Source organism: Anolis sagrei, chromosome 6 (genome assembly GCF_037176765.1).
Source record: "Anolis sagrei isolate rAnoSag1 chromosome 6, rAnoSag1.mat, whole genome shotgun sequence".
NCBI lineage: Eukaryota > Metazoa > Chordata > Lepidosauria > Squamata > Dactyloidae > Anolis > Anolis sagrei.
The window spans coordinates 23,165,842-23,179,468 of NC_090026.1; the positions used below are offsets into that span (position 1 = coordinate 23,165,842).

At 41.7% G+C, this 13,627-nt stretch overlaps 1 protein-coding gene across 2 annotated transcripts; it reads left to right on the forward strand.

The window, feature by feature from the left end:
* Nucleotides 1-1,165: 1,165 nt before the first annotated feature.
* Nucleotides 1,166-13,319, forward strand: LOC132777975 (sulfotransferase 1B1-like). Of its 2 annotated transcripts, XM_060780554.2 has the most exons (8): nt 1,176-1,192; nt 1,322-1,760; nt 6,814-6,942; nt 7,139-7,236; nt 7,340-7,466; nt 8,949-9,043; nt 10,791-10,971; nt 12,908-13,319. In XM_060780554.2, exons 2-8 carry the CDS (start codon nt 1,577-1,579, stop codon nt 13,036-13,038), a joined length of 945 nt encoding a protein of 314 aa, XP_060636537.2. In that variant the 5' UTR covers nt 1,176-1,192; nt 1,322-1,576; the 3' UTR covers nt 13,039-13,319. The 2 variants fall into 2 exon arrangements, with proteins under 2 accessions (XP_067326015.1, XP_060636537.2); XM_067469914.1 differs by having other exon boundaries at nt 1,166-1,760.
* Nucleotides 13,320-13,627: the final 308 nt, after the last annotated feature.

Below are 13,627 nucleotides of genomic sequence, written 5' to 3' on the forward strand. Positions count from 1 at the left end.
TGAAACATTCACACCTAGCTTCAGCAGAGAGCTCTTTGCCCCACCCCAGTCATTCCACAGATATATAAACCCATTTTCCTATTTCCAACAGACCTCACTACCTCTGAGGATGCTTGCCATAGATGCAGGCGAAACGTCAGGAGAAATGCCTCTAGAACATGGCCCTATAGCCCGAAAAAACCTACAAGAACCTAATACTAATACTATTACATATTGTGCTGGTACAACTGCACCAGGAGCTCCAATTTTGTTGCTTTGCATTGAATGTTTGTTGCAGTCCTAAGTTTCAGGGACTCTGCAGATAGGTGGTTTCTTTTGGCTGCAATCATAGGGCAAGCCACCTGTCAATTATAGTTAGGTTCCCTGATCCCACCCCCTTTTGTGAGTGAAAATACATCCTGCATATCAGATATTGACATTACAATTCATAACAGTAGCAAAATTACAGTTATTTATTTTGAATATTTGTACCCCACCCTTCTCAATCCCCTGAGGGGGACTCAGGGCGGCTGTAATAATAATAATAATAATAATAATAATTTATTTATACCCCGCTACCATCTCCCCAAGGGACTCGGTGTGCCTTATATGAGGCCGAGCCCACAATACATCAATAATAAAAACAATAACAAGTAATACAAAACAATAAAAATAAAACTCATAACGGAAAATAAGCAATAAACATTAACAGTAACTATGAAGTAGCAACGAAAATAATTTTATGGTTGAGGGTCACCACAACATGAGGAACTGTGTTAAGAGGTCATGGCATTAGGAAGATTGAGAACCACTGCAATAAGCTATCCATCATATTGACATTGTATTAGGAATAGGGTTCAGCACCATGGGCAGCTCTTTTAAAATTCAGACTAAAACACGGAGCAGATTCATCACCCTCTGACATCAGTAACAAGTGGCTGCTGCCAAGCTCTGTTGAATTCTCACTTGAACTTGCAAAAGTACACTCTGTATACTCAGAAAAACTCTTGTTGTTTTGTTACAATCCCTATTGCTGTTTCACAACTTCCCAGTGTCGAGCCAAGACTGGGCTTGGCTGCTGGCAAGCTGTTTCATCTCCTTTTTGGAAGTCTTCCAGTTCCGTTAGGCAAGAAAAAATTGTAATAGTTTAGTGACGAACAAATCAGCAGGTTCTGGAGGAGCATTTCTCGGGAAAAGAACAAAAATGATTCAGGTGAAGAAAAAATTGCAGTCTCCTTAAGATGACATTTTGATATTGCGAGGCATGACAGATAAGACTGCAAATGTGGGAGTACTTCTTCAGCTTGGCTTTTATTTTCCTTCTCTTCATTTCAATTGGCAGATAAACTGTTGGCTGGGCAAAGAACGGAACCAAAGGCGTGTCCTGATATTGAACTTTCCTACATGAAGCAATTCAGATTAATGCTGTCCTCCAGCTTACATAAGGGACAGAGGAACGGGCCAAAAGGATATGTGAAGCAACTGAAAAAAAGAACGAAGAAAACGGTAGCTCCAGAAAAATAATCTCAGGCGTGACTTCAGGACTTTGAGAAAGATCCCAACCAAAACCTTCTGAGCTCAGCTTTGAAGGGACACCATGGCTAGCCAAACCCAGGACTACACTGAAGCCCTATACAACCATAAGGAGGTCTTCTATAGGTACCCCTTGAGGCTGGTCCATGGAATCCCCCTGATGGAACCCATCGCTCAACAGTGGGATCCTATTGAAAACTTCCAGGCACGGCCGGATGATCTCCTCATCTCTACTTATCCCAAAGCAGGTGAGATACGAGGAGAATGGGAAATTTAGAGGTTTATGTATTTTGTGTCAAAAGCATTGCATAAATAAGTATAAAATTGGTAAAAATAGAGGAAACACAAGCAGTTAAATATTTTTGACCATAAATGGGTAACAGCGACCACATTGTGTGTAGCTTTAAACAATTCTTCCTCTGTGCATAAGGCAGGACATAGTGGCCAAGCATACAGATGTAGAGTTCAATGTATTGTTGAAGGCTTTAATGACCGGAATCACTGGGTTGTTGTAGGTTGTAGGATGCTTGCCATAGATGCAGGCGAAACGTCAGGAGAACATGCCTCTAGAACATGGCCACATAGCCCGAAAAAATCTACAACAACCCAGATGTTTGTTCTGCTCCACAGTGAGCACAAGGTGGATAATTATTCTAGGCAGTGACATTTTGCCAGGTTGTTTTTTTTATCTGCCCACTCCCCTTCTGAATCTGTTCAGGGACTTCCAAGTTGCCCATTCTTGGTTTGTCCCTGGAGGAAGACCCTCATGGGGGGAGCATTCATTTGGGATTTCCTGGTTTAGCTGCCCTGTCGGTCTCCAGATGTTTTGGCCTACAACTCTCAGAAATCCCAGCCAGTTCACCAGCTATTAGGAATTCTGGGAGTTGAAGGCCAAACATCTGGAGATCTACAGGTTGAGATTCACTGCCCAGAGCAGTTGTTCTCAACCTTTCTAATGCCGCGACCCCTTAATACAATTCCTCATGTTGTGATGACTCCCAACCATAATTTTTTTTGTTGCTACTTCTAACTGAAATTTTGTTACTGTTATGAATCGGCATGTAAATATCTGATATGCAGGATGTATTTTAATTCAGTGGACCAAATTTGGCACAAATGCCTGATACGCCCAAATTTGAATACTGGTGGAGATTGATTTTATCATTTGGGAATTATAGTTGCTGGGATTTATAGTTTACCTACAAAGTGCATTCTGAACTCCACCAATAAGGGATTTGATCCAAACTTGGCACACAGATCTCCAATACCCACACAAAATACTGGAAGGATTTGGTAGGTATTGACCTTGGGTTTTGGAGTTGTAGTTCACCTACATCCAGAGAGCACTGTGGACTCAAACAATGATAGATCTGTACCAAACTTGGCTCAAATATTCAATATGTCCTAATATGAACACTGGCGCAGTTTGGGGAAAGTAGACTTAACATTTGGGAGTTGTAGTTTCTGGGATTTATAGTTCACCTACAATCAAAGAGCATTCTTAACCCCGTCAACGATAGAATCGGGCCAGACTTCCTACACAGAACCCCCATGAGTGTGTTTTCTGATTATCTTTGGTGACCCCTCTGACACCCCCTCGTGACCCCCCCCCAGGGGTCCCGACCCCCAGGTTGAGAAACACTGGCCCAGAGGGATACTTTTGCTGTTGCTGGGAAAACGTTTGGAGGAGTGGTGGATCTCATGAAGCTTTTCCTTGATTTGAGTCTACTGGGAGGAGGCTGATAGCCATGAGTAGGTGGCTTTCACAATGTTCAACCTTATTTCTCTTACAGTTAGTAGAAACTTCCCATCCGGGGAGGGGGGGGGGCAATGCCAGGTAGCTTGTAGTGTTTATTAACAGATAAAGGTTTAAGACATCCCGTGATTATTCTGCATGTTTCGTTCAGTGCTATGTTCACCTTGGAAAAGGGTCATGAATGGAAAAAGTTTAAGAAGCCCTAGGTTAGATGAGCCTTTGTGATCCCTCCCAACTATAAGAATCAATGAAAACACAGAAGGTAGAGAACAGGCACGGACAAACTTTGGCCCTCTAGGTATTTTGGACTCCAACTCCCACAATTCCTAACAGCCTTAGGCCTTTTTGTTTGCCCCCTCAGCCACTTAAGCATTTGAAGGGGGAAAGGAAGAGACCCGAGGCTGTTAGGAATTGTGGGAGTTGAAGTCCAAAACATCTGGAGGACCAAAGTTTGCCCATGCCTGGTATAGAAGCAACTTTAAGTTTTCTTTAGATTTCTGAAGGCTACTTTGTCTCCTTTTTTAAGGGAGGCCTTGCTGTCAGATTGCTCACTTGATTTGTAAAGAGGCAGCCATGTTAGTGTTTCAAGATTTAAAAAAGGAAGGAAAAATGGTATATACTCATGTATAAGACTGGAAATGTTCATCAAAAGAGCAACCCAAAAATCTAGGTGAACTGGCCCTCTGCTTAAAAATTTGAGAATCCCTGGCCTAGATGGATAGGAGAGCTGCTCCTCCAAATTAGAACTGGTGCTTTCTCCTCTCCAGGGAATGACCCTCAACTTAGCCATGGGTCACATCATAATCCATAATTTTGACCCCAAACCCTGCCCTTGACTTATGCATAAGGTTGACATTTACATGAGAAAATATAGTAATTTTTGTAGTATCTTTGGAGCTAACCAGTGAATCTCAGCATAAATCTACACTTTTGTTGCAAATACCCAATAGGAAGCATGTGATTCACAAAAGACTTATGCCAAAATAAATTCGTTAGACTGAAAGATACCACAAGACTGCTTTTCCCAAGGCACGGTTTATAGTTCTTTTCAGGAACATTTCTGGAACAGTACAAAATGTACCATGTGTTGAATGTAATGAGAACCCACAACTGGGCAATAGTAGACCTTTATTAAGAACTAACATAATGTCACAAATCCTCCAGAGCCCATCCTTAAGGTGATTTTGCTGTTTTAGGTCCCTTCCACAAAGCTGTATAAAATCCACATTGAACTGGATTATATGGCAGTGTGGACTCAGATAACCAGTTGCAATATCTGCCTTGCTATTCTGGGTTATAGGACTGTGTGGAAGGACCCTTAGTATAGTGTTTCTGCTGGCATTGAGTAACTATGCTTGCAAAAGATCAGGGCGTCATAAATATTACACTATGCAACACAATTTGTTCCTGATTTGAACTTGTTATTTCCTCTTTAATTGTGCAGTAACTCCTTTGAAAGTACTGTAGTTGCGATACTCCAGAAACTTCCCCACTAACTTGTGAGTCACCAGTTGGTTCAGAGGGCCTGTCCAGACAGGGCCTTTATTGTGGGACCTCCCGCAATAAAGAAGGGGCTGTCCAGACAATGTTCTCTACAGTCCCACATTAATTCACTACAAACCAGGAAAACCCTGGTTTGTAGTGAATTAATTAGATAGTGCATTAATTCTGCACCTTCTTGGAAGGCACGGGATAAACGCAGTATTTCTGGGTTTCTGTGCCCGGTAGCAAATTGGCAGCCATTGGAGCTGATGCAACAGAGGAGTAGTGTGCTCCCTGAACGCTGCCCCTGTTAGTAACCTGGCTGCCACCCATTGGACCATTTAAAGCTTCCAAACGGTCTTCAAAGGCAACCCCATGTAGAGCGCATTGCAGTAGGGGGGGATACTGTCTGGACTGTATCCCCACAGTTTACCTTGGTAAGTCTGACTTGACCACAGTGGTCCACACTCTGGTTACATCCCATATAGACTACTGCAATGCGCTCTACATGGGGTTGCCTTTGAAGACTGTTTGGAAGCTTTAAATGGTCCAATGGGTGGCAGCCAGGTTACTAACAGGGGCAGCGTTCAGGGAGCACACTACTCCCCTGTTGTGTCAGCTCCAATGGCTGCCAATTTGCTACCGGGCACAATTCAAAGTGCTGGTTTTAGCCTATAAAGCCCTAAACAGTTCTGGCCCAGCTTACCTGTCCGAATGTATCTCTCCTTATGAACCATCTAGGAGCTTAAGATCGTTTGTGAAGGCCCTGCTCTCGATCCCGGCTTCATTGCAAACGTGATTGGCGGGGATGAGGGACAGGGTCTTCTCACTGGTGGCCCCTCGGCTATGGAACTCCCTCCCCAGGGATATTAGATCATCCCCCTCCCTCCTGACTTTCCGAAAAAAGGTAAAAAAATTGGCTCTTTGAGCAAGCTTTTGATAATGCAGAAGAACAGATAACATGAAACTGTGAATGATGAACATGGAATGGCCAGGCGATGTCACTGGAAAATGATTTTAACAAGATGACATCGGTGAATATTTTAATGGTTTTTATATATGTTTTTATATTGTTGTGTTGACTGTTTTTAATCTCACTTTTATGAATGCATGGCACCGAATCACGCCAATCTGTAACTTTCCTTGAGTCATCTTATGGTTGAGAAAGGCGGGCTATAAATGTTGTAAATAAATAAACAAATAAATTACCAGGCTAAATAAGCCCGGTACACTGTGGGAATACCCACCCTCTCACTCCAAGCCCCTAGATCCTTTAGAAAACTAAGAAAAACTTACGTGCCCTCCATTAGAAGCCCTGGCAAGCTCTCACAGCGCATAGAAATGACGTGCCAGGAGAAGGGGGGGTGGGGAGGAGGAAATCCATCCCCCACTCCCCTAGCACATCATTTCTATGTGCCGGGAGAGCTCGCCGGGGCTTCTAATAGAGGGCACGTAAGTTTTTCTTAGTTTTCTAAGGGGTCTGGGGGCTTGTGGGTAGGGCTTCCACACATTCTCTCAGGCTAGTCCACATTTTCTGGGGTGGGTTAAATAAAACTGGGACAAGAGTCTGTCTGGATCCGGCCTGGTTGAATCAAATCAAGTATGAATCTGCCTCCACTTCCCTGCAAAAAATCTAGAAGAAGTATGAGGCCAGTTGCTTCTTTTGGACTTGTCGCAGGTATTCAAAGCTTTTATTCCTGAACTACTTTATATTTTATATTTTACATTTATTTATAAAATATATTTTATATTACATGTAATATTACTAATGATATTACAATATAATGGTATAGTACAATATGGTAATATATCATTCTGATATTGTACTATGCTGATAATATAATGTATTGTGTGTATATATATCTTGTAAGTCATTCTGAGTTCCCTTTGGGGTGAGAAGGGTGGCATATAAATGTGGTAAATAATAAAAAAAACTAACCTGGCCACCTTCACAACAACTAGTAATAGCTTTTGATTGCAGTTGGGAGAACAAACATGATCAGATACTGTCCTAAGTTCGCTATGCAGAAAGGCTTACTTGTCGCCTTCCTCTGGACTTTCAGGTACCACATGGATGCAAGAAATTGTCGACTTGATCCTTGCCAGGGGCGATGTGGAAAAAGCCCGTCGAGCCCCCACATATATCCGGATCCCATTCCTAGAGATCTGCTCCCCGCCCCCTGTGCCTTCAGGTGAGCCTAGAAATCCCAAGGGCAAGTAACTCAAGGAAGACCCAGCCCAACCTTTTCACCCAGGACTTGAGAAAGGATATATTTTTGGACAAAACCTTCCAGAATTGGGGAACTCTAGTCCGAAACAAACCAAGTTTCTCCAGATCTGTTCTAATTCCACAAGTGCTGGATTAACTCTCCTCTAGTTCTTCTTTAGGGATTAGTTACCTGGTGGATGCCCCATCTCCTCGTGTGATCAAAACCCACCTCCCCTTCCAACTTGTTCCTAAAAATTTTTGGGAAAACAACTGCAAAGTAAGTGGTGACACTATTATTTTCCATAGTTCCCCCTCCATATTTGTCTTCAGTTTTGATGTATTGGTTTATATGTGATTTACCTTCTGTTGTTCCCTTCCAGGTGATCTACGTGGCTCGTAATGCCAAGGACAACGTGGTCTCCTATTTCTTCTTTGACCAGATGAATGTGACACAGCCGGAACCGGGACCATGGGAAGGCTACATTAAGAAATTCATGGAAGGCAAAGGTTAGGTCACTTGGGCAGGCCAATTTAGTTACATATAGAGCAGAGGTGGGGAAAGTTACTTCTTAAGACTACAATTGATATCTCACACTCCAAAGCTTGATTTCCTGCCCATTTATTATTATTATTATTATTATTATTATTATTATTATTTAAAAAAGAACAGGGCAAAAAGTGCCTGTTTTACCTGAGGGTTGATTTTGATTATTTCATTTATTTCATTTGTTTATTTATTTATTTGCTATATGTATACTTTCTCACCTTGAAGGGGACACAGAATGGTTTACAGTTCATGGCAAAAATTCAATGGAGCACTATACATACCATAATAAAATACAACATATCAATTTATAAATTTTTAACAATTAAAATATATAAATACAATAAAACAGGTTAAAACATACAGAGTGCCACATCTTGATTTTCCTTACTCCTTGATTTTCCCTTATTTATTATATTTATATACCACCTTTCTCACCCCTGGGGGGGGGGGGGGGGGGGGCTCAAGGCAGTTTACAATATATTAATGGCAAAAATTCGATGTCAAAATACATGTAAAAAAAGCAAAATAACTGAACACTAACATATAACACACACACACACACACACTAGCCGTCCCCTGCCACGTGTTGCTGTGGCCCAGTCTGTGTATATGTGTTTTGTGTGTGTATATGTGTGTATGTATATTTGTATATATATGTATATATGTGTGTTTGCGTTTATATATGTGGTTTTGCACATGTGTTGTAATTTCTTTTTTTCTTTTTTGGCTTTTTAAATCTCTTTTGCTGTGTTTGTCTGTGTTTTTATGAGTGATGGTCACTCGTTAGCCTGATATGTGTATTGTGTCCAAATTTGGTGTCAATTCGTCGAGTGGTTTTTGAATTATGTTAATCCCACAAACAAACATTACATTTTTATTTATATAGATATATTACTACACACACACACACACAGAGTAGAGTCTCGCTTATCCACCATAAATGGGCCGGCAGAATGCTAGATAAGTGAAAATGTTGGATAAGAAGGAGGGATTAAGGAAAAGCCTATTAAACGTCAAATTACATTATGATTTTACAAATTGTCATTGCACATATTTCCATAGTCATTATTCAGGCTGCTACATTGAGGTTGAATTCCATGTTGCAATACTCCCCGAACGCCTGTGTGCAGAACCAAGTCTTTAACTTTTTCTTGGAGACCAGGAGGGATGGGTCTAGTCTGATGTCACTGGGGAGGGAGTTCCACAACTGAGGGGCCATCACTGAGAAGGCCCTGTCTCTTGTCCCAACCAGTCGCACTTGTGAGGGGGGTGGGACCGAGAGCAGGTCCTCCCCAGCAGCTCAAATCGGCTCATAAAGGGAGATACGTTTGGGAAAGTAAGTTGGAGCAGAACCATTGTATCTCATTCTATACTGTGATATTTCAAATAGGACTGCCCCATTTTGTTAATTGAGTTGTTTAATTACTTTATTCACCACTCAGTTGCCTGGGGCTCATGGTATGATCATGTCCGACGATACTGGGATGAGAAAGAAAAACATAAAATCCTGTATGTCTTCTATGAAGATATGAAAGAGGTGAGTTGTTCAGGGGAAGAGAGAGGGGTCATCAAATGCCTTGGGGTTGTAGTGCTTTGGGTATGTCCAAAAACATGTCCAGTGTCCCTTTCCAAATGCCCAGAGGACTTTCCATAGACACTTGGTTAGCCAAAGGATTCTTCTTAAAACTTTAAAATCAGGATGATAAATAAAGAACAATACTAAAAAAAGAGGGAATCCAGACAGGAAACAATCAGGGCCAACTAACACCTCCCAACAGAGGATTCCTCCTGGCAGTAAGAAGTCAGACTTTGAAGCTGCAAGTCTATTCAATGCTAATTAAGATGGTCAATTACAACATTCACACCTGCCTCAAACAGACAAGAGTTCTTTCTCCCACCCTGGACATTCCACAGATATATAAATCCAATTTGTCCTAGTTTCCAACAGACCTCACAACCTCTGAGGGTGCCTGCCATAGATTTAGGTGAAACATCACGAGAAAATGATCCTGGAACATGGCCATACAGCTCGGAAAACTCACAGCAACCCAATAATAATAATACCCTTTTAATTCCTTTTTTCAAAATTCTTTATTTAATATTTCCTTTAATTCTTTTGGGAAATTCTTTTCCATTATTGATCTCAACACAGAATATTTGCTAATTAATTGCCCCTGGTGGTGCAGTGGGTTAAACCGCTGAGCTGCTGAACTTGCTGACTAAAAGATACCGGTTCGAATCCAAGGACTGGGGCAAGCTCCCGCTGTTAGCTCTGGTTTCTGCAAAACTAGCAGTATAAAAACACGAAAATGTGAGTAGATCAATAGGTACTGCTCCGGGGGAAGGTAACAGTGCTCCATGCAGTCATGCCGGCCACATGACCTTGGAGGTGTCTATGGACAATGCTGGCTCTTCGGCTTAGAAATGGAGATGAGCACCATCCCCCAGAGTTGGACCCGGCTGGACTTAGGGCCCTTCCACACAACCCTATATTCCAGAATATAAAGGCAGAAAATCCCCACATTATCTGAGTGTGGATTCAGATAACCCAGTCAAAGTAGATATTGTGGGATTTTCCGCCTTGATATTCTGAGATATAGGGTTGTGTGGAAGGGCCCTTAATGTGTGGGGAAAACTTTTACCTTTACTAATTGTCCTTTATATTTGTTCCATATTTCCATTATGGCCATTTCCACACAGCTGAATAAAATCCCACATTATCTGCTTTGAACTGGAATATATGGCAGTGTGGACTCAGATAACCCAGTTCAAGGCAGATATTGTGGGATTTTCTGCCTTGATATTTTGGGATATAGGGCCGTATGGAAAGGTCCTGAATTTCTCAATACTATATTTCCAATCTGTTTAGACTCTTTCTTTAGAATTTCCTTAAAAATGTATTGTCCTTTCTGCACTCGTTTCATTTTGCTATAGTTTTTCAATGAATGTGTCACAGAGTCGCAATCAACTGAATATAATTTGTGGCAACCACAAAAACGAGTATAACAAAGTACATAGCACACAACTAAACAGGCAATAAGGCTTTCAAATCAGGAACAGATTTTTTTTCAAATTTAGTTTCATAGTGTAATCTATAGCTGAGAACCAGATTTTTTTTTCAAATTTAGTTTCATAGTGTAATCTATAGCTAATATGGGAAGAATACAAGGGTGGTCCTGGCTATCTATCTATCTATCTATCTATCTATCTATCTACACAAACACATCACGTTTATTATGTTCTGTCCTTTTTCTTATTAACAGTCCTCTGTATGTTTCTATCAGGACTTGGCCCAGGAGGTTCGCCGTGTGATGAAATTCCTTGAAGTCGACTTGCCTGAAGAAATCGTTCAGAAGATCGTCCATCACACTTCATTCCAGGTCATGAAGGACAATCCAATGGCAAATTACAGCTCTGTCCCTGACTGTATCTTTGACAAGGCAAAAGGCAAATTTATGAGGAAAGGTGAGTGTTTTCTCAAAACATGATTTCCAGCAGTGGAAATTCATCCATTTACACTAACATTGGTTGAGGGAGAAAAACAGTGCATCTATACTGTAGAATTAATGCAGTTTGGCATCACTAAGTGCCGTGGTTCCATGCTATAGAATCCTGGGATTTGTAGTTTGGTGCGGCACCAGCGGTCTTTATTTATTAATTTATTTATGGTGTTCATTCTTCTTCTTTGTTCAGCTGCATTTCCAAACGCTTGTTCAAAGAGCCCAGTTTTTACTCTCTTTCTGAAGGTCAGGAGGGAGGAGGCCGATCTAATATCCCTAGAGAGGGAGTTCAACAGCTGAGGGGCCATCACTGAGAAGGCCCCATCTCTCTGTCTCTGTCTCTTTGATGGAGAAGGCTAAAAATCTTCTCAAACTACAACTCCTATGATTCCAAAGCATTGAGCGATGGCAGTGAAAGTGATGTCAAATTGCATTAATTATACAGTGTAGATATAACAACAGTCTAACAACTGGTGAGGTATTTATTTATTTATTTATTTCTATCATTTCTACCCCGTCCTTCTCAACCCCCGAAGAGGGACTCAGGACGGCTTACACTTGGCAACAATTTGATGCCGTTACATATAACAATACAATAAAACAACAATTAAAACAATAAATAAAGCATGAATTAAAATCATAAAAACAGTAATGTCAGCCGTATCACCATTTCAGTCAAATTCCACATCCAAAGTGCTATTTATGCCTGCTGTCCAAAAGCCTGGTCCCAGAACCACGATTTTAATTTCTTCCTAAAAGACAGGAGGGATGAGGCCGATCTTATCTCGTTGGGAAGTGAGTTCCACAGGCAGGGGGCCACAGACGAGAAGGCCCTGTCTCTCGTCCCCGCCAGATGCATTTGCGACACTGGCGGGAGTGAAAGCAGGGCCTCCCCAGATTATCTTAAACATCGAGGCAGGATGTAGAGGGAGATGCGTTCGGACAAGTAAGCTGGGCCAGAACCGTATAGAGCTCTATAGGTCAAGACCAGCACTTTGAGTTGAGTTTGGAAATGGACCGGCAGCCAGTGGAGCTGACACAGCAAGGGGGTGGTATGCTCCCTGTATGTCGCTCCAGTTAGTAATCTGACTGCTGCCCATTGGACTAGTTGGAGCTTCCAAACAGTCTTCAAAGGCAGCCCCACATAGCGTGCGTTGCAGTAATCTATTTGGGATGTAACAAGAGAGTGGACCATTGTAACCAGATCAGACATATGTTTCTCAGCTTCAAAATAAAGGATGTCTTTGGTTAGAGAACTAATCCTTTGTTACCCCTTCAGATTTGTTGTATGAAACAGATATGTTGTATGAAACAGAGAATAAAGCCATGCTGTGTTTTCATCTAAAGTGGAAGTGGGTTGTTGTAGATTTTTCCGGGCTGAAGTATTTCCCACTGGAATTTTGCAGCCTCTCACCATATGCAGTAGAGTTTCGCTTATCCAACATAAACGGGCTGGCAGAACATCGGATAAACAAAAATGTCGGTTAATACGGAGTCGCCTACTGTTACCCATCCAACGCGGTGCTAGACACCTAGAATACTAACAACAGGGACTCAAAGAGTTAAGGCAAGGCAACACCTCAGGGCTAGAACAGCCCAGCAGAAAGTGCCCAGATGCGGAAGAGGAGCGTGGAAATCACAGAGGGAAAGAGGGAGGATGCTTCCGCTTCCGGTCCTGCCTCTTTTCCCCCTTTCCTCCTCCCTCTTCCTCCTCGTCTTGACTTTTTCACTTATTGAGAATCGAGAGACAATTAGGGAGTGCTCCTTTAACTGAAAGGGAAATGCTAGAGCAAAAGGGGGGCGCTGGATAAGAGCGTTGGATAAGGTGGAATGTCAGATAAGCAAAGGTCGGATAAGCGAGACTCTACTGTAATCCTTTTTTCCTTCCTCTTTTGCATCAGGTGAAGTTGGAGACTGGAAGAATTATTTCACAGTGGCTCAAAGGGAGGCATTTGATGCAGATTACCAGCTCAAGATGAAAGGAACAACTTTACATTTCCGGGATGAATTAAACGGCGGTCTCCGACCATGAAGTCAGCTTTCACTTACGCAACCTCATGAATGAGAGACCTACAACAGAGCCTATTATTAACAGCCTTGCTCAGATCTTTAAACTCAGTTCTCTGCCTTCCTTTATTGAGTCAATCCATTTCTAATAGCCTGCGGGTAACTGAGTTGTAAATAATACTACAGCAATAAACATTACTATGACCTCCATCAAACATAAGGCATTTAACCAAAGAACAGGAAATGTTGTTTGGCACAAAGACCCATACTACAGATCATGAAATATATCTGGCTTCAAGGAATAAATGGTTTGTCATTATTTATGAACAGTGATAAATATCAAGGCTGATAATTCATTACAGGGCTGGGAAACTGTAAAGGAAGGACCATAATTTATTTCTAAAGTCCACAAAGGATATGTTTTTTGGATTATTATCCAGCTTTTCAGATAGTTGTTGTTTTCTAGTGAGATCCACAGCAAAGAGAGAGAGACTATTTCATAAAGATTTATGAACGGAAAAAAATAATCCCAAAACTTCAAGGACAGGAATGGTAGAAAAAGGCAGAAGAGGTAGACTATTTCTTCAAGACTGAACCAAAAGTCAGGTCCCAAA